This window comes from Macadamia integrifolia, chromosome 1 (assembly GCF_013358625.1).
Source record: "Macadamia integrifolia cultivar HAES 741 chromosome 1, SCU_Mint_v3, whole genome shotgun sequence".
NCBI lineage: Eukaryota > Viridiplantae > Streptophyta > Magnoliopsida > Proteales > Proteaceae > Macadamia > Macadamia integrifolia.
Genome location: NC_056557.1, coordinates 26,550,748 through 26,572,516, shown reverse-complemented (window position 1 = coordinate 26,572,516; position 21,769 = coordinate 26,550,748). Strand labels below are relative to the sequence as shown.

Below are 21,769 nucleotides of genomic sequence, written 5' to 3'. Positions count from 1 at the left end.
TGTACTGAAAGGAAAGTGCTAGTGAAATACCTTACAAGAGGATCTTGTAGTGAGTGGACTAGACTCAGATTTAGTCAAATCACTATAAATCTTGGTTCAGTGTGGTTGTGAATTGTATTTATTCCACATTTTATATTTCGCAATCACACTTGGGATCCATAGTTTCGAAAAGATTTAAATTTCACTAGCATAACCTATTCACCCCCTCTACGTTATTTCACCACAAGCGCTTCTTAGTACTTTCAATTAGATTAAACTTGGCTAAAAAACGGAAAGCACCATGCAAAACAAAAACGAGAAAACAATTCTCATTGTTCATTAAAAAGAGTGGCCAAATATTCCCAATCAAATATCACACCTAGGCCTTCAGCTTTCTTCTGTTTCAACCTTTTCATCTTCCTCACCTTTTCTTCGTTTTCTGACCGTAAGTTATGAAAAAGTTTCAGCATAAGTTTTGTTTGATAAATTCATAAAGGTACATAAGAAAAGATGAATTAAATACAACAAACAACATTCTCATGAAAAACATGACCTTGTTGCACTTGCGCTTGCCATCATGTTTTTTGGGTGTAGGTTAGAATAAGGGTGTGGTGTCGTCGACACTCGTGTCTGTGAATCCAATGAAGGAAAGAATTGCCCTTAAAATGTGGGGGTCTAACTCTTTTTCTCTTTCCCCTCCTCACATAGGGTGTAGCTTTGACTTGTTTCTTAGCCTACACATCCAGCTGATTGGCACCTTCTCCTACAACTGCCATAGAAAATGAAAAATAAGGGCTCAAATAAAACTAGAAGTGCAGTTCAGCCACCTTAGCAGAACTAAGCCAGAAACCCCCTCCCCATGACAGTAGAGGCCACACCAAAAGAAAGAATACCCAAGGTGGGTTGACCTCTTGGCGATGTCGTGGGTTCTCCAGGGCTTCAACAAGGAAGGGATCAACTTGAGATGAGTTGACCGCCATTCACACACACATACAAGAACCCCCATCCATACAAACACAAGAACAAGAACCTTCATCCACACACACACACACACACACACACACACAAGAACCTCCATCCAGTGAGAAGGCTTGAAGGGTGGGCCTTTACTGATTTAAAAAAAAAATGCAAACCTTTCGAGCGATCGGCATCAACTGTAGCCCCCATATTCTCAACATCTGTTTGACGTTCAGCATGCTCTACAAACAAAAATCCCCATCGCTTGATATTGTCCAAACTATTATTAGCATTATAAGAAGGATCAGGATCACAACAAACTGTGGCTAGGATCCTAGATAGTAATTGATCAGATCTTTTTCTACTACTAACAAATCCTGCATTAAATATTCTTGGCATAATTGATCAGCATGTTTTAAGATGGAGAGGGAATGAGGTGAATGGGAGTAGAACTACATAAAATTGAAAAGAAAAAAAATCTCTAGCACTCTAATGAAAAAAATTTCTTCACCCTTAGTCAATATTTACTAACCATATACTTTTTTATGTTGCACTTAATGGTCAGAACCATAGGTTTTGATGTTCTAGCAAGAGGTTGAACATGCTTGAATAACTTTAGCAATTAAAGGTCCCTACCAATGTAAACCCAGGTGCAATTAAAATTAAGCTTGCAGATGAAATGCTAAATCATAGAAACATAAGTACCAAACATTCAGCAACAATAATCCAAATTTGTTTCAATTTTTCCAAGTTGAATTAAGCAGCTCCTGTTCCATAGAAGCTGATGGCCATGCCGACATCTGCCATCGACATCTTCTATCACATCGAATTTAGCCCTTTGTATTTATCTTTTCTTTTTTTCTTTAAGTGTTATTCTGTCCAGCGGTAAGTCAGTAGATGTTTCTGAATTTCTTGGTACATAAATAACCTTTAAGGACCTCCCTTTGGTTGTGTTAACAGGCCCATCCATTGGCCAGTTCTTGAGGTATTGTAAGTTCTTGGGGTTGTAATTTCTATATTATAGTCATAAATTTAGTTTTTGTCACTTCAATCCGGATCGGGATCCTCTCCTCAGCGTTGATTGCCCAGATCTTGCCCATAGCTACTTGAGCGATCGACGTGTGTCCAAGCGCTGATCCAATGGTTGTGCTTCTACCGATCAGAACAGAGGCGTAATGAGAGTCGTTGGATCAGCACTTGGACACATGTCAATCGCCCAGGTCAGCAGGTAGCTATGGGCTGACCTGGGCGATCAGTGCTCAGGAGAGGAGCCAGATAAAATGACCCAATGATCCCCTTGCCAATTGTGCTGAACTTCTTGCAACCGCGCTGTCCTTTATTTTAAATAGACTGATTGTAGATTATTTGATCATCCAACCCTTTATTTGGAAGGGCTGATCATTAAATTTTATTTTGTTTATACGCTGTTTATATGGAGATTTAAATCACAGCATAGAACCTCCAGCTATAAGTTGGCGCCAGCCCTGTTTTGGGCCCTATTTTGCGAAGTCGACATTGGTGAACCTGGCCAGCAGATTGCCCTCATCTCTTGGGGTATTAAAGGGCCTCCTAGAAGGGCCGTTTGACTAGCCTTTTGTGCAGATCTGATCCCTTGATCTATTGATGCAAGAAATCTCCAAAACTTTGGTTACATGTTTCAAATTTTCACTGTTGACTCAAATCGTTAGAAACCCCCCCCCCCCATTGAGGCCCAAAGTTTCAAGATGAGAGAGAAAATTCTCTCTTGCTGATTCCAGTGTTATGTCAAACAGAGCAAAACTAATAAAGGGGAAATAATGGGAAGAAGAGAGAAGAACTAGAAGAAAGGCGGAGGAAGAAAAATGAATACCACCCCTGATTCGAGAGAGATCAAAGAAGTTGATGACAATACAAAGGAAAGAACAGAAGGGCGGGACCAGATGGCCACCATTGGCTTCACAACAGCAACACAAATCAATTCATTCAATATACAACTCTAATCTGTCATTGGGGTCATTACACTCTTATATAACTCCAAAACCATAAAAATAGAAACTAAAAATAAATAGAAAGTGGGGCACATACCAGCCGAGACACCCATAGCCTCATCACTCAAAAAGTTGCCCCCTTCCTCCCCATGTTGCCCTACAAAAAGAAATAGAAACTATATTAAACTCGGTAACTAAATAACAACCAAATCCCCTATGAATACCAAATTTACCGAAAGTAAAATAATTTTGCAAAAATTACAAGACAATCAATCCCCTAGATAATCCTACATGTAACTAAATCATTCCTTCAGACTAAGTGTGCCCACATTTGCAGACTTGGCCTTTAACATGTGGACTAAACATATACTTCATTTGTCATTTCCAATGCAAAATTCTATGTATAGTTCAGTAACAAACAGTCTGTAAAGCGCATATAAACTGATATGTTTCTTTCAGTACGTGCAAACTGGGGCACATACCAGCTGAGGCAACCATAGCCTCATCACACAAAAAGTTGTCTCCTTCCTCCCCATGTTGCCCTACAAAAATAAATAGAAACTATATTAAACTCGGTAAATAAATAACAACCAAATCTCCCATGAATATCAAATTTACCTAGAGTAAATTAATTTTGCAAAAACTACAAGACAATCAAAATCCCCAATGTAATCCTACATGTAACTAAATCATTCCTTTAGACTAACTGGGGCACATACTAGCCATAGACTCTTCACTCTGAGAGTTGCCCGCTTCCTCCACATGTTGCCCTACAAACAAAAATCAATGAAAAAGAGATTAAATTAGAAACTATCTCCAAAAGAGAGTAACTATTAAATTTTGATAAAATTGAACTGTAAACAAATTTTGCATACCTGGATCTCTAAATCCTACATAATAATTGTTCTTTTCTCGCCATTCTAAGTAATGTTTTTTATATATCACACGATAATATTTTTTGATCTTCTGACCACTGCGTTGTACTACTCTCTTGAGCTTAAGAGGCTCCCGCCATGTGCTCAAGTCGAAATTCTCAACGTCAAATTGCCTTAGACACAAGTCCGGACGGTTATACCCAAGTATGTCCAAACAAAATAAACCCGTCTAGCACCTGCTAGTAGCAATTTGTTGTGATAATAAGTCACATGGGAAATAGTTTTGCAGCCTATTATATGGCTGCCAAACAACCTGCAACATGTGAGTTAAATGAGGATTAAAATGTATTAGATAAATGATAAATTACCAAAAAAATAAATCTACAGGATTTAGTTTTACTTAACCCATTATCTTGGATCCCAGCTACAACGGCCTTAAAATCATTTGGACGGCCTCCTCTGTGGCTATTCTTAGAACGCTTTGAGAGCTCAGCCGCCCATTCAACCACAAGTGGGAAACATGAGGGAAGCTCTTGGTCAACAATGTTGACACCAAGCTTCTCACGAAGGAGTGGTATTTGCTCCAACATAAAAAGCTATAAACAAATCATTTTAAATCACTAATTGACTACAAAACAACAAAAGACAACACAAATAAATATAATGTGCTTTCCTCAAGAATGAATGTAAAGCCAACCAAAATTGGATCGTTTGCTTCAGACTTCTTTGCATCCACCAAGGCAGACTGGAGAGAAGTAAGTACCATAGACCCCCATGCATATATAGCCGGAGATCTCTCCTATATCTTCTAAAAATAATAAAAACATGGGAGGAATTTATCTCCAGATTTATCGGGACTAAGTATAGAGCGTATTAGGTACAACACATTGCTCTAACACATGATCCCAAATCCTCATCAAAGGTTACATTGTCTGGGACAGTTGCAAATTTGTCTCTTAGAGTTTTCAAATCTACAACTCCTTTTTCAATTTCTAATCCAAGTTATTGTTTGCACAACTCTTCACCCTTTATGTCTATACCTGTTACTGGCTTGCCATCTATTGGCAAGACAGTAAGATAGAGGATATCCTCTAGCGTAATACATAAGTTTAAATTTTGAAAATGGAAACAAAATGTTTCTACACATCAAAACTATCAACCATAAAACTAAGAAATAAATTTTCATTCCTACAATCTATATTATGAAAATGCTCAAACCCAAACCCCTTGCTCTTTTCAAGGACGCTTGGGTCAGGTCTCCACATTTTGAGGTTACTCAGGTGGCACTTCAATTTTTCCTACATACAAGAATAAAAAATGTTAAGAACATTATGAGAGAGAGAGAGAGAGAGAGAGGAATTAATACTTACTATTAACCTCATTGGATTCCTTTTTAACTGTAATATCAGAGAGAACAGATAGATTAATTAGTATGCAACATAATCGAGACAAAATCATATGCACCCATTAACATATGGTTTCTTACATAGGTTAATCATAGAAAAGCAACACCATCATAGCCATAATCATACAAAAAGCGGATGAACCTGCTCCTGAGTAGTAGCATTGCTCATTTAATACTTTGTAATAGTTAAAGAAAAAATCTGCAATGTAAGGATAACCTATAAACAGGGAGACTTGGATTTGAAAGGAAATTTCATGGTGGTTCAGAACATATTCAGATCATACTGTATGGCATCCTCAAAGAAAGAGTGATTCAAATTAAAAAACCACAGGAGGTCAAGAAGACAAAAAGAGACCATTGCAATAGGGCAAATAAAAAATATTACAAAAAATCCTAAACCCTTTCGAATTTGGAGAACTGACTGGTTGATCTTCCAAATCCACATCCTTAGGTGGTACATTTTCTCACTTGATCTATTCAAAGCATCATTCCCATTCTCCATATGTGGGTATCCTCTGAGTTACTACTCAGCCAATTTCGGTTTTGGGTTCTCAAATTCGAGACCTAACTATTGCGAAGAACGGGAAATATAGAGAGCAAGAGAAAGAAACATTCACGAGTTGCAGAGAGAGGTGAGTGAGAGAGTTCATACCTTGTAAGTTTCTTTTGCAGGGAGAGAATCAGTAATCTGTTGCAAACGTTTGCAGAGACAGAAGCAGGGAGGAGCAGCGGCCGTTCGTTCACACTCATTTCAGGGAGAGAAGCAGCGAGGAGCGGCGAAGGAGCAGCGAGGAGTAGCGTCAATCCTTTGCAGACGAATTTTCAAGGAGAGAAGCCGCGGGAAGAGACAGAAATTTCTTCGCTCAAGATTGTATTGCCCTCTGGTGGAAAACCAACTTAATATGATAAGACCATAATACCCATTTGTACTCTTTTTTTTTTTTTGGTAAAATATCCTTTTGTACTTCATATACCCAAAAACACTCAAATCCCTAATGGCACGTTTGTTTAGAGGGGACTATGGGGTATGAATCTTGCATTTTTGCAGTTAAGTCAGATTGAAGAACACAATACAAGTGCGATTTCTGCCCTAGAAATCTCCAATGAATAAGCTTTTTGTTTTCCATCCAGTGGCCCTCTTCTTCTCCCATGTGGCCTTCAAATCCCATCACCTTCGCTCCATTATACGGTTTGGGCAAAAGATGAGTTGCAGAGATTCTAGGCCACCGGTGGCTGATGAGGTTTGAGGGGAAGATGAGTTTGCAAGCAAGGGCAGTGGTTCATTGCTCTCTTCTTTCTTGGGTTTGGTGATGAAATAGGTGTAAGGTGCGAGGTGCGAGGTGCGAGGTGTGAGGTGCGAATGCTTACAATTTCTTTGTTTATAAAAATATTAATATTTGCTTCCATTTCGTGTTCTGCAGAAGTACGTGTGTCAACAACAATAAACGATGATTGAAAATCGAGTCACGGTTTCAACGCAACTGAAATCAGGTATATCGAAGGTTGGATCGAAAAATTATGATCAAAACACTGACGATTGGTCAGTATGACAGAAACCTTTCAAAACAAACTGACCAAACCTAATGGAGGTCGATCAACACTGGCTAAGCCTGAGGGCGGTCTACCAAATGGAATCCTCAATCGACCAGCACTAATTGAGCCAAAGGGCGATCATTGACTGGAAATCTCAATCGATCGGCTGGAGGCCATGGTTGGCCAACAATGACCGAGCCTAGGGAAGGTTGACCAGCTGAAATCCCCGGTCAACCAGTTCCCGTCTAGTTGAGCCCCAACAGCTAGTTTTTTGTCCGAACGGCTCTTGGCAGTCAACCAATGGATCCAAAATATGACAGTTTAGGTGTGATTTACATGCAGATATGATTTTTTAAACAATTTTCAAGCAAAATAGGTCAAATGACCAAATTGCCCCTAGAGGGCCAAACTATTAAAATAATATGAAATTATTCATAGAAATGAGTGAAATACATTAGAATCATTAAAACATATGAAAATACATCTAACAAGATTTCTCCAGAATTTTTTAACAATTTTTTTGTATTTTTAAGTATAAATGACTAAAATACACTTTTGAGGGTACAAAGGTAAATCCAAAACAGCCATTGGAGCCAGTTATACCTTAGCCGGACAGGCACTAGTCGACCTGAGCTGTACATGAATATATACAAAGACACATGCAGATATGATTTTTAAAACATTTTTCAACCAAAATAGGTCAAATGACCAAATTCTCCCTATAGGGCAACCTATTAAAATAATATGAAATTATTCATAAAAGTGAGTGAAATACATTAAAATCATTAAAACATATGAAAATACATCAAATAATATTTCCTCAGATTTTTTTAACATTTTTTTTTTTTTTTTTTTGCATTTTTAAGTAGAAATGACTAAAATACCCTTTTGAAAGTAAAATGGTAAAACCAAAACACCCACTTTCCTGAACCAAAAATCATAAAATAATAGAACAGATCTATGAATTAGATCATGATCTATCATCTTGTCAAAAAAACCAGAACTCAACTCGGGCCTTAAACCTCCATACTTTTCAAAATGACCAAAATGCCCCTAGAGGCAAAATAGTCATTAAAAACACATTTAGGCTCTAAAATTTTCAGAATACATCAATATGCATATGGATCCTACCTACTGACATGCATCATATGTACTACAAAATGAGATTCACATCCTAAATATGCTATTTAAAATGCATTAAAACAACTTATACTAAATATGAATAATAGAAAAATGCATTTAACAAATGAACAAAAATTACATAATAACAATAAAATACATATTAACACCTAAAACATTAGGATATGGCCTAATACATGAATATATACAAAGATACATGTAAATATGATTTTTAAAACATTTTTCTAGCACAATGTAATGTATGTTGAGATGTGTGACAGGCTCTGGTGTGGCCGAGGTGGTTCTGATACCGTGATAGCCATGTAGATGTTGCATTCATGCATTTGGATGTGCATTAGATTAGAAATAGTCGTAGATTGCTTTTTGTGGCCAATGGTGATTCCGACATCATGCACTCCGGGACTATACTTGGAAATTGGTACATTTTTGTGGTCAATGGTAATTCCGGTATCACATAGCCAATATTCAACTGCTAGTATGCTAGATAGGCTTGGATATGAATGCGATGTAGTAGATGGTTGATTCCGGTATCGTATTCCATACTAATTGTATCATTATGCAAGGCATGTAGCAGTTTGTGGTTAGGTGATATTCCCTACGTCCCCTTGCCAATAGAGGGTAAGGTGTTAGATAACCCAACTATGGTATGTTCAATGATCCTTTCAGGAATATCAGAAGGGAGTTATCAAGGGTTTGCTGGGTGACCGATAGTCGCATTTTGGGACTGGAAGGCTCCTAATTACAACGAGGGTTTGTATCGATAGGTGACTGTTGTAAGATCTCTAAGACCAGGGATACAACATAATGTGTCGTAGTAGTATGAACCTGACTTAGTTGTATGTTAGGTGGTCTAATAATTAAATGAATTGCATTATTCACATCATGGACTATGTGCTTAAATTATGTACTCATGACATCATGAATTATGTGTATGTGTGTGCATGAACCCCACCCCTCACTGAGCTAGTTGGAGCTCACCCCACGTATATGTTGCTTTTTAGATGAAGATCTAGGTACTGTAGTGCCATTAGGATGTGACTCTACTTCCTCTAGACCGGAGTACGGAATCAATGACTGGTGGATGCTAAAGGCTGAAGAGCACTACCCGGACTGTGCATGTGACACCTGTGCATATGTGGCACCTTGAGATGCATGGTTGTTTTTGATTGTTTTGATACGAAATTATGGAATGGTATTCTTTTGGGCTTATTATATGTAAGTCATGAACAAATGTAATTGAATAACTTGGTTATGATTATATGTTATTACTAGATGTTATCCCACTAAACTATGTTCCACTATATTATACTTTGATCCACTATAATTATTTTGTTGGTTCAGTGTTGTGTGATTTTGAATGTTAAGGTACTGCTATCATAGAACCTGGTAGAGATGTAAAATGGGTAAGTATCTTACTCACACCGCTAGTATCCTAGTATGGGGGAGCGGGGTGTGGTAGATTATGCCAAGGAGCCGACCACAATGAAGGTCTCCAAGGGCAAAGCCTAGGAGCCAACCAAGTCGAAGGTCCCCAAGGGCAATGCCCAGGAGTTGACCACGATGAAGGTCTCCAAGGGCAATGCTCAGGAGTCGAGATCTCCCAAGGGCAATGCTCAGGATCGACCAAGATGAAGATCTACAAGGGAAATCCTAGGAGCTGACTGTGACAAAGATCTCCAAGGGTAATTCCTAGGAGCCGACCACGATGAAGATCCCTAAGGGCAATGCCCCAACGACATGCCATGGGCTTAACTATAAGCACAACCCCCAACGACATGCCAAAGGCGAGTCTCTAAGGGAAATGCCCTAAAAAACACGTCAGAGGAGAATCTCCAAGGGTAAGGCCCTATACAAAGCGGCAAAGGCACAACGCCATACTCCATGCAAAGTAAGAAATGCCAAGGATAATGCCCAAATGCTGGCCCAATCACTACGCAAGCAACGAGTAAGCAACTACACCTGTTGCACCCCCAAACATCAGGCTATAGCTACAAAGCACCACAAGATCTTCAACTACGGGTTTAAGCTACAACACAACACTTGCCTTGGATGACCATTCCTAAGGATGGTGCTTGGTTCTCTTCCTTAGATGACCATTCTTGAGATCTGCTCACTTCTACCTGGTCGTCAACTCTTCAACTCAAATCATCATCTTAGCTCACTATATTGGCTCTTCAGCCCATTGGCTCACTTGTGCTCGAGCTCTTGACGATAAAACTACCACAAATAAAAGCAAAAAGAGAAACAAATATACTCCCTTGGCCTCTTACAAAGCCCAAGGGAGTGGGGGCAATTAATATAAATTATATTATATCACCAATAGGTGTAGGACACATGGCATTCAAAAGGTCTAAACATAAAAGCAAGGGACTCTTTACTGACTCAAGGCCCCTATCTACAAGGTAAACAAGGAATTTCACTCCTTATTGATATTAGGGTTTCATTACACTTGTCCTATAAAATATGAAATGATGACTAAAGAAAAGTGGTCAATCTCTCACCCTCTCTCTCCACTACTCCACATCATTATTATTATCTAAAAACTAGTGTTGGCATCAAAGAGTCCTAGCCGGAGCTTCCCTCCAGCCCCTCTTTTTTACAGATCTCTCCAGGAGCCGATGGTGAACTTTCGGTTACAACAGATACTAATACTCTCCAGTGCATCACCTATGATTACAAGTTTAAATTAAACCTGATTTGGGGATAGGCAGAAGATAACTTCCTTTTACAAAAGGTTAATTCATTTAGAATTTTAGTGAGGTTATGACACCTATCACAGTATGTATAAAGGCAAGTTTGAATGGACACCTATGGAAATGAAGGCCTTTCTTCTTATCAAAATGAAGATGACAGAAGCACTAGTACTAAACCTTTCAGACTCTGACTGTATATTTGAGGTAGCGGCAGATGCTTCACATGTTTGTTTGAGAAGTGTATTGATACAAGGGGAGACTTGAGAGAAGGTTTTGTTTTTTAAGTTTGAAATCTAGACTATAGATGAGAAGTTGATAATTCATCTAATTATGGTTTGAATTTTGGCCCAACCATTCTTTGTGTTCGAGTTAGGGTCACTCTGTCTCCACTCTCTACTGGTTGGTGTCTCCACTCTACTAGTTGATCGCATGTGAAATTGAAATTCAAATTATAAGTGATTCCGGGAATTGAGCAACTAGCTTTGTCATTTGGGTTACTCATTCAATTATTCTGAGAACACATGTAGAATTTGGAGGAGCTCTAGCGAATGTTTCCTGCCCACCTCCCCTTGTTTCCGTTATATGAGTTTTTGCAACTCACTAGTCACTAGTCAATTTTAGTCTAGGAGACTGTGTTCATCATGAAGTAAATCTGTTATTCTTTTCTTCTTCTTAAATTTTATGGATTCAAGCCATTGTGGAATATGGTTTCAGGAATCGGTATCTGATTTGTAGAATAAATTGATTCATACTGATATCGGCAGAGGTCAATACAATTCTTGGGCGATCCAGTATTGATCAACAAAAAAAAACCAATTCTTTTATATTAAAAACCATGGGCAAATCTGTCCAATCTAAATCGATACAAGCTGATCAATATCGATATCAGCCATATCTGATACCGATTACTATATCCTTGCTATGGACAGGTCCAAGGAGTTCACCTTTGCCGATAAATGAGCTCCCCATTCTCCCACATGAGAGAATTTGGATTCTCTGAAATCTGGAGTGTGTTATATAAAGGATATATCATATGAAGCCTTGTGAGTCATCTAAATATGGAAAGAGATTTTTGATATTTATTGTCATGCTGTTATTTGCTAGAACATCCTTAGACACAGGGACGCTAATCCCGTTGCAAATTTTCTTGCAAAATCGTCTATTTGAAGCGGTATTTCTTCTCTCCCTTAGCTTTCCCCTCTCTATTCAGGAAGAGCTTTAGGTTGATATTCAGAATATGTAGAGATCTTGTTTCTCTTAGTTCCTTTTTTTTTTTTCTGGCGTAGTGGGTCTTCTTCCTAGTGATGGCGATGCCGAAAGTGAAGGATTGATCCCAATTTTTCTCATTTTTGTTTCGAATTTCTAGCGTCTTCTCTAACCCAGGTTGTACATTCTTTTCCTATTTTTCTTTCTAATATAAATGATCCTTTTAGCAAAAGAAAAAACACCCTCAGATGTATGTTCCTTGTCACTCAACGTCATGCAATAGAGGAAACCCTTACTCTAGAAAAATATAAGTAAAAAAGAAAAGAAAAAAATCATTTTGCGTGGAAGGTATTAAGTCCAACAAAGTCTCTGTGAATATGAACACTAAACAGTCAGTTAACATCCTTTTCACACTAGAAAGGGTTGTTGTTGCTTATTAGATTCACAATTGAAATCGTCAAATTATGTGTTAGAAGAATTAATGACTTTGGTCTTGGGGCCCTGGGGGTAGGTGGGTGGATGGATACCAAATGGATTCGGTCACCATTCTAGAAAGAGTGAACAACCTTCCCCCTAGATATTTATTAAGAAGATGAAAAATGTCTCGTATAAATGTTTCTTCCAGGATAAAATATCTTAAAGGAATAATGGAGGAATGGATTCCAAAAAGAACAACTTTTATGTCATCTAGATTAGTTATTTGGATTTTGACCGTTGGATAGATGGGGAATATGTCAAACGAAATGATTTATATCAATCATATAACCCATGATGTCTTTTTTTATTTACTTTTGAATAGTCCCTCATTTTGAATCAAAACCGCTAGAGAGAGAAATAGGGTGGAAGAGATATCATAAAGTACATGTTTAAGACAGAAGAATCAAACCCATGACCTCTTAAGATGCCATCACTTTATTGTTCACAATGTAGAAGTTAGATTGGCTTGAAAATGAAACTATGACTAGATGAAATATAAACAATTTGTGAAGGAAATTTTCAGATCCTGAAAATATTTTTACTGGGTCAAAATAAGCTGTGAGTGTGAAAATAATTTCCTATACACACAGGTGTAGGAAAACCTCCCCCTTTCTTCTCTTGTTTAAAAGTCAAAACTTATGTTCTGGAAATTTGAGGGTCATCATCACAAACCCTATTCAGATCAACTTATTGGAAAATATAGTCTTCAAAAGTCAAACTCATATCAGGATGAATCTTAGGAAACTTTCTTTTTTCATCTTAAGATTGGATAAATATTAAGAAATAAATAAAGAATACATGTATCTCAATCCCACTCTTCTATAGTGTAATGTTCTAAATGGCTATCTCAACAAAAATAAAAATGTTCCAATAGCTCCACCCACAGGTAGAAACTAATTACATTTTTATTTTCCGCGTTGGTTGGGGGGGGGGGGGTGGGTTGTTGTGAGGTTAAAAAAGAAGGAAAAAAAAACAAAAGAGACCCACAAAAGGTAATCTCTATGTAACCATGAGTGATGACAATGAATCATCACCATATTATATGGCACACATGAGACAAAATCTATTAATGAAAGTAACTTTATTGTTGCCAAAAAATAACCTTATCATAAAAGTTTCAAGTCCACAGATTTTTTTTTTCACTAATTTACATCGCAAGGTAATTACTGAGCAACTGCAAGATCAATGACCAACCTACTCTGAAGGGGTGAAACACATACATTCGCATGTGTTTGAAGTTGACCCTCCAACCTCTAGACGTCAACTTTTAATAGCCAATGCTATTATCAGTGCGTAGCGCATCGGACCCACAAATCCATAAATTTGTCACAAGGACAAAGTTGTCTTGATGCCAAGCTCAATGTAACCAACCTGTGATACACCAAGCAAGACCCAAAAGAAGAACCTATATTGCTCATTAATGTTTGAATGCGCTTTTGTCATGTGGGCAATGATGATCACAGAGAAGAAGGTTCCAAGGTGCGGGAGTTTGAGTTTTTAAAGTCCATGCAATCTTACAAGGATTTCTTCCGATCTTCAGAGGTGGTAACATCTCTACCCTATTGCATTATGCTCTTAATGGTTTGGTTGTGGTGCACAAGAGGTGAGTCTCCACAACCATTACTTTAAAATCCAAATCAACTATGAGGCTCATGATATTTTGCCATAATTTCTAGATCAAATAATCCATGATTACTTTTGCATTGCATGATGATGATTCAGATCCTAGTTCAACTGGTTGACATTTTTGGATTTCCATTGACTTATTAAACTTTAATCACAAAAATGTAAGTTGAGGTCTAATCTACCCACTTTTAGAGAGAGAGAGAGTAATTGGAAAATCTTTTTGTAAACTAATAAGGTTGATAAAAAAACGTAAAGTTTTTTTTTCTTCCTCTCTTTTGATAGAATATTATCATTTCACATATGTATTAAAAAAAATATACAAGACAAACATAACTTTTGATAATGGCATGATAAATCATTATCAATTTATTTTGAAAAACCTTTTTGTTTTATCATTCACATAAATAATTTTTAGGAACAAGACAATTGGCAATCAAAAGAAGGTTACAATTTATCACTTCTCCACTTTGATGACAACAAGAAGCACTCAAAAATAATCTAGTAACAGTCCTGATAGTGGATACATACAATACAAATTGATTTCATGATCTAAACATTTCATCTCTAGTGCTAAAAGAATGGTGAGTAGCACTTGTTCAATATGCACATAGAAAGTTTATCATTACTTTAGTATTGCATCATTAGAGGGTTTCAGTGGGTGCTTTTTATTTTCCAACCTCATTAGAAGGCACACATCTTTATGAATCTTCTCCCCCCCCCCCCCCCGGGCAAAAACTATGCTCTATAGTCCAAACTAATACTCTATAGTCCAAACTAATACTTATTGCCTGCCCATCAATTTGAGAAGGAAACCCATTAATGGTGTTCAAGTTTTTGAACCCATTGTAAATTTGTAGTATCTTGATCGCCTAGTTGCCCTTCCAATTTTGGTGCATTCTCTCCCTTTTCTGATCCATCCTCTCCTATACTAATAGAAATTTTCCGATTAAGAATAAATTAACTTAGGCAAGAAATACTGACATCAATCTTGATTGTTGACCTTAACAACAAGATTACAGAAGGAAAACCAAACTATCTTTCCAATTAGATTTTTCATGTACCAACAATCAGGCCGAATATGAGGCCATGATAATTGGCATGGAGATCTTGTAGGAACTTCAAGTATTATATGGGTTTTTCAATGAGAAGCCCTACATAAAATCTCTAATATTACTACATCATATCATGGTTCGTAATATATTGGATTGTGATTCGTGGATTTGCCTGGATTATATTGATATCAATCAAACATCCATTAATAGGACCCAAAGGTAGGAAGGTAATAAAAATCTATTAAAAAAATATAAAAAACATAAGTAAATTTATCCGATTCAAAGATATCCAAATTGGTATTGAAATCAATATCATCCGAGTCTAATCCCAATCCAAGGATCAACCTTGTCTTAGACTCTATCTTGTAGGCTTCTAAACAACTTTCTTTTAGCCAAGTATCTAGAGGATTATGCTAAGCTTAAATCAACTTTGTAACTAAAAGCCATGGATTGATTTAACCTTTATAGGAGATTTTTTATCCCAAGGAGTTTCAAGTGATGCTGGACTTGCGCCCCCCTCCCCCCACCACACCCCCCCCCCCCCTAAAAAAAAAAAGTGATGCTGGCTACATAGTACTATGACCAGTAAGAGAAAAATTGAGAGTTGTACTTTTACAAATGTAAAGGGAAGAAAGATATTGTCAAACGATGGCCAAAGAGCATGTAAGCCAAATCTAAATCGGAAAAAGAAGAGAAAAGAAATGACCCACATGGCCACATACATATAGTCAGCTTCAAATAATCATTCTCTCTCGTCCCTTTCATGTGCGTCTGTGATTTAATAGGATTTAGAAAAGATGATTAGAGATGAGGTAAGCCGAGGTAAGCTATGGATATTCATTGATGAGAGAATGATGATTACAAATGAGGTAACCTATGCTTCCTTTTTATGATAAAATGAATCACACGCAATGCTTAGGTATGATGGATGTCATTTAAATTAGGTTTAAGAGAAACTCTTCCTACTAGAATCCCAACTAGGCAACTACAATTAAATAAAAGACTGGGCATGTGACCTTGGAGTACAAGTCACTCTCATATGCTATTTTTCTTTGTCTTGTCTCCTCATTTAATGTCACGTGATTTATTTATGTATAAAATTAATGGGTAAAGGAATCTTTCTCGTTCGTATAACTTCTGCATCAATACATAGTCCAATGGAAGAGTGTGGAATAATATTATTAAATACATAGGGAGCATTTTGATATTTTTATATTAACATCAAATAATTGCCAATGCCAAATTGATAGGGTTCTTTTTCGTAAAATTAATATTTAAACTTCTCTCTCCTCTCTAAAACTTAAGCATATATGGTGTCAATATAAGAAGGTAATGTATGTCAAGTATGGATCAAGTCCTCATACGAGAATGAATGATTCTCGTATGATATTTGATCCACACTTAGACTTTACTCAAAATAAAAATCAATTAAAAAAAGAGAGATTAAATAGAATTCAAGTGTAGATCAAACACCGTATGAGAATGATTCTCATATGAGGACTTGATTCAGACTCGCGTATGTCGATCCCTCAGATGAAATATTTTTATGGAATTCTGAACTAAAACGTTTGGACAAAAAGAATTATGTCAATCTGATGTTGACTACGCCTAAAAATAAGCGGGTGTGAAAAGATTATGCTGCCCCAACCCTCGTCCCGTACACTAAAGACGCTTTCACACAACCTTCCATTAGCCCCAGTCGCTGATATTACCTACATCAAACCGGTAGAGTTCTTTCTCACAAAATTAGTATGTCTACTGAATTCTGAGCTTAAACCTCTAGAAAATCAAATCAAATATTAGTGGGCATATTTCAATCGGATGGAATGGAAAAGTGGGTTCTGCTGATCAATGTTTGGATCTCATTCTCATCGGATGGTGGCGTCCACAAGATATTTATGTGTACTACTCAAGCATTGAAGAGAAACCCATCAGTATCTTGAGCTTGACTTCCTTTGTGTGTGTGTGTGTGTGTGAGAGAGAGAGAGAGAGAGAGGTGCCTGGGGCACATATCGTCATGACACGAAAGTAATTCTTTAGAGAAGGGGAGAGAGATGCCTTGTGCACACATCATCATGACATGAAAGTAACATCATCATCATCATAAGGGTCCTTCCAGTTCCAAACACTGGCCCAGCTCCAACCTCTCCAGTTCCTTGTGGCAGAGGGCAACCAACCATTTTAAATTTCCTTTTTTTTTTTACTCTCAGCTTCTTAATAACGTCCAAAATCCGTCCTTGAATTCCCATTACCACATTCTCCAAAGTCCAAAGTCCAAAGTCGTTAGAAGCAAATTTCTAGTTTAGAAAGAGAGAGAGAGAGAAGGAGACAATTCACAAACACGTACCTGCGCGTACCGAGCTGTTAAATAAAAGGATCCTATTCATACCCCTTCTCCAATCAAAGCCAATATCATTCCCTTCTATTATCAGGAAAATGTCTGCAGCAGGGGGAGATACTATTAGCCGACCCAGATCAGTTGTGAAGAAGATCTTAGCCAAGCCTCAACATGATGGAGATGGAGCTCTTGTTAGAAGAAGCATTGGAAGGTTTCTTTCTTTTCCTACTCCTTTTAATCTTACAATTACCTTGTTTGTCTCCTCTGTTTTTGTTTAGTGGGTACATATTTTTTCTTGGTTCTGTATGTAATTGATGTGTTTGGGTCCTGCTCTGATAAATTTTTTTTATGGGTTTTAGCAGGATGGAATTGAGTTCTTTGGATCCTTTCCTCATGTTGGATGAGTTCTTTGGTAGGTTTCTTCTTCTCCTTCCTTTTTATGGCTCTCAGTTCTAAAATACAGAATTTTTACTGAGTTCTTGTCCTGCTTGCTTTTGCAGTTACTGCTCCTGCTGGATTCCCAGACCATCCTCATAGAGGTCTGAAAGTCTTTACCAATTGGGCCAAATGCCCTTTTTTGAATCTTTTGTCATGGTTCCTTTCAGGCTCTTTTTTTTCTTCTTCATTTTCTATAACTAATTTAGGTTCCATCCTTTCAGGTTTTGAGACAGTGACTTACATGTTGGAGGTTTGTGTTTATATAAATCCCCACTACTTTTTTTTTCTGAGAATTGGTTTTTGGGGGAATTCAGATTATGAGAAGCTGAAGTAGTGGTGATTCATGGGTTTCAGGGAGCTTTCACTCATCAGGATTTTGATGGACACAAAGGCACAATAAGAACTGGTGACTTACAGGTATATTTACTGATTAAAATCAAATTTCTTATTGATCATACAAACAAATTACAAAATTAAATAACAAAGTTGATCTTTTGGGTCTCATTTTTTTTTCCCCTTTCGTTTCATGCTCTGTTCTTCAGTGGATGACTGCCGGTCGCGGGATAATCCACTCAGAAATGCCTGCAGGATCAGGAACTCAAAGGGGCTTGCAGCTTTGGATCAATTTGTCATCCAATGACAAAATGTAACAAACCTATCAATACCCTTCAATTTTATCTGTTCCTTTTGACATGTTTTAGTACATTCAAAATCTTATGGTTCCTGGATCCAAAATAATTCAATCCCAAACAACCTACAGGATTGAGCCCAACTATCAAGAGTTGAGAAAAGAGGACATTAAGATAGCAGAAGAAGATGGGGTTGAAGTTCGAGTTATTGCAGGAGAAGCAATGGGAGTCCGCTCTCCAGTATATACCCGAACACCGGCAATGTACCTTGATTTCACCCTGAAACCAGGAGCAGAATGGCATCAAAGTATCCCAGAGTCTTGGACTTCTTTTGTGTATGTGATTGAAGGGGAGGGTGTATTTGGGTCCTCAAATTCATCACCAGCACCAGCTCACCATGTCCTGGTCTTGGGTTCAGGGGATGGACTGTGCGTGTGGAACAATTCTTCCAATGCACTCAGATTTGTGCTCATCGGCGGGCAGCCTCTTAACGAACCCATCGTTCAGTATGGACCCTTTGTGATGAATACACAAGACGAGATTGATCAGGCCATCGATGATTATCACCATTTCCGGAATGGATTTGAAAAGGCTAAGTATTGGAAATCTCAATAAGTCTAGGTTCAAATGGCTTTGAACTGAAAGCCAGAGCATATCTATTATCCATAAATGATATATCCACCCAAAAAAGCTAAAGTGGTAGTTATATCTTTATATGTATCTCAACTGCTATTATATGGGAAGTCAAGACAGTAAGATAGAACTCAAAAAGTTCATGGGAAAGAAAATGATTCTAGAAGCTTTATGGTGCAGATTTAAAAAATAGGAGTACTGCTACTGAAATCATGATGAGTCAGCCCACTTTTGAGTTAAATTTCAGCTGGATTTTCCTTATGTTTCCTCATTTTTGTTCTTGAAATTAAATGAATATTTTTGTTAATCTCTTTCTTTGGGGTCTTGGTGGTAGTAGTGGTGGTGGTGGGGTTGATAGTGATGGCAATGGTGGAATGGAAGTGGTATTTCCTTTTGGGTGTTGGTTTCTCAATATTTTTTGCACTCACAGTTACCTCCAACTATGATTTAAAATCTTTAAGTAAAACCTTAGTTAATTAAAAAGTTAGAAAATTAAGTACTTCACATTGCAATATAATGGATCTTTATTTCCAGTAACAATAGTTGACTCTTGAGAAAAAAATGTGCTTTTGAATTCCCAAGTTCAGTATTTTAAGATAATATGAAAAATTTATTGAAGGTTCTTACCAATCCACATGAGAGCAGCTCCAAGGGTACTACTACTCCTAGTCAACTTGCTTAAATTAATTGCTTGAGACTAAGGAAACTAGGAGGTTGTAAGCAAGAAATAACCAGGTTCACATCAGAAGTTCCTTTATTAATTTATAAGGATCTGATCAAATAAACTTTTGTTTACTTTGTGGTAGTATCAGTGCCAGATAGGTTCCTTTGAACCCCTACTCTCTCAAGCAACCAGCTCTTTGAATCTCACATTCCATGCTCTCAAGCAACATGCACTTTTTTGAAGCTCAAGGAAGTCCTTTCTTTTACCCTTTTGTTTCTAATAAATACTGAAGTATAATATATCATTGGACCATCATCTTCTTGCATATATATATATATATATATATTCTTTTGGGAAGAGGATTGCCCCTCTCCCACACCAAGTCAATGGAAGCACAGGAGAGGACATCACAGTTCGTACATAGAGGGTTCACATGAGAGAGAGAGAGAGAGAGAGTCTGTGGGGGGGGGGGATTATTAGTTATTGTGCAAGAGATCAATGCCTGGTCATGTGGGCTTTGTACCAATGTGGGGGCCAATGAGAGGGCAAATAGGGGCATTAACGTGAAAAAATTTGATTTCATAAGGGGCAGCCTATGTTTGGAGCAGGAATCATGCGACTAGACAATGTTCTTTTTCCCTTATTTATTATGGTAATAAAGTTTGGAATGGCCAATAGGTCTGATTCAGGGGTGCAAGTTTGGCCTTGACAGCCCGAACCCACCTTGATCCGAATAGGGACCGACCTGAATATTTTGGCCCTGAGGGCCAGGCCGACCCTGAAATTTCTACCCTTAGGGTCAAGGCAAGTAAGGGTTGATGTCTTTGGCCCACCCAACCGGCCTTGAACCTGGCCCTGGTTTTTGGCCTTGATGTTGACCCTGTTATGATCCTAGTTGTGACCCTGATTTTAACCTAATTTTAGATATTGTTTGACATTGACACTTAAAAAAATCCTAACATATCCTCTCACCGATCTCTCTCACTTTTCTTCTACAGCAAAAGTTCTTTAATAATCGCTTCACTGATCACTCTCGAACGGTAGGGTTTCAATATCCCACCACATGATTGCATATTGTGTCATGCCTTCATTCTTTAACGAACATCACTCTACATCGTTTGAGAAATCACCGGTAATATTCTCCTCTTTGTTTAACATGACATGTAATTTGAGATCTTCAGATTGTTTGCCTAATTAGAATGATCACTTTGTTTATCATGACAAGTAGTTGGAAGTTTTTGGATTGTTTGCTTTCTTAAGATGATTTCCTCTTTATTTACCATAATAGTTGGAGTTATTTGTATTATTCAAATGTTTGCTTTAGGATGTTCTCCTCATGGCGAGTAATTTGTGACTTTATTTTTTTTATTTCTTCTTTATTATTAATATTTTTTATTTTTTAAATATTTCATATTTTGTAGGGTCAGGGTCAGAGTCAGGATAAACCCAGCCCTTGATGGCAAACCAGGGTCAAGGTCAATCAGGGTCATCCCAGCCCTTGATGGCAAACCAGGGTCAGGGTTAGGGTTAGGGCCAATCAGCGTCATCCCGGCCCGACCCTGAAAAATCAGGGCCAATAAGGGCGAGTATGGGCCCAGCTGAAAGGTTGGGCGGGTTGGGCCTCGGTTGAAGTTTTGCAGCCCTGAGTCAGAGTCAGAGTCAGGGTCAGGGTGGGTTTGGGCCCAAGGGGACTTAGGGTTGGGATAGGGTTTTAAAAAGCCCAGCCCAACCCAACCCTGTTGCACCCCTAGCCTGATGTCATTGCAATGAGATCATGCTGCTCCTGGTGCAGCAATGCGGTAGAGTAGTGCAATGGAAAGAAAAAAACATAACATGATATTTATATAAAGTATATCAAAAATACAAAAGATGCTAATAAAAAATAAGGGGAAACGAATGCTCTCGTAGTGCAATCTGTGCTCCCAAACATAGAGGGAGATAAAATGACACCCCCACTATTGTTGATTCCTATATATGACTCCTCATTGGCCATGTGCTGGCGTTGGACCCACAAGACCTGGGAGCATTCTTTCCCCCCAAAAGTAATTACTTAGAAATTCCTTACCTTTGCACTGGTTATTGCGGCAGATTCGGAGTGTTTTCTTCTCTGAAATTTTGTAGATAGGCAAACCCCAATATTTCTTCTAATATGCCGAG

General features: G+C 37.9%; 1 protein-coding gene across 2 annotated transcripts; it reads left to right on the top strand.

Annotated features, from left to right (window-relative positions):
- The first annotated feature begins 17,142 nt into the window (after nt 1-17,142).
- Nucleotides 17,143-19,259, top strand: LOC122076326 (pirin-like protein). Of its 2 annotated transcripts, none has more exons than XM_042641646.1 (7): nt 17,143-17,459; nt 17,611-17,660; nt 17,749-17,787; nt 17,908-17,936; nt 18,041-18,103; nt 18,229-18,332; nt 18,447-19,259. In XM_042641646.1, the coding sequence occupies exons 1-7, from the start codon at nt 17,347-17,349 to the stop codon at nt 18,928-18,930; spliced, it is 882 nt and encodes a 293-aa protein (XP_042497580.1). In that variant the 5' UTR covers nt 17,143-17,346; the 3' UTR covers nt 18,931-19,259. The 2 variants fall into 2 exon arrangements, with proteins under 2 accessions (XP_042497580.1, XP_042497576.1); XM_042641642.1 differs by having other exon boundaries at nt 17,146-17,459; nt 17,608-17,660.
- Nucleotides 19,260-21,769: the final 2,510 nt, after the last annotated feature.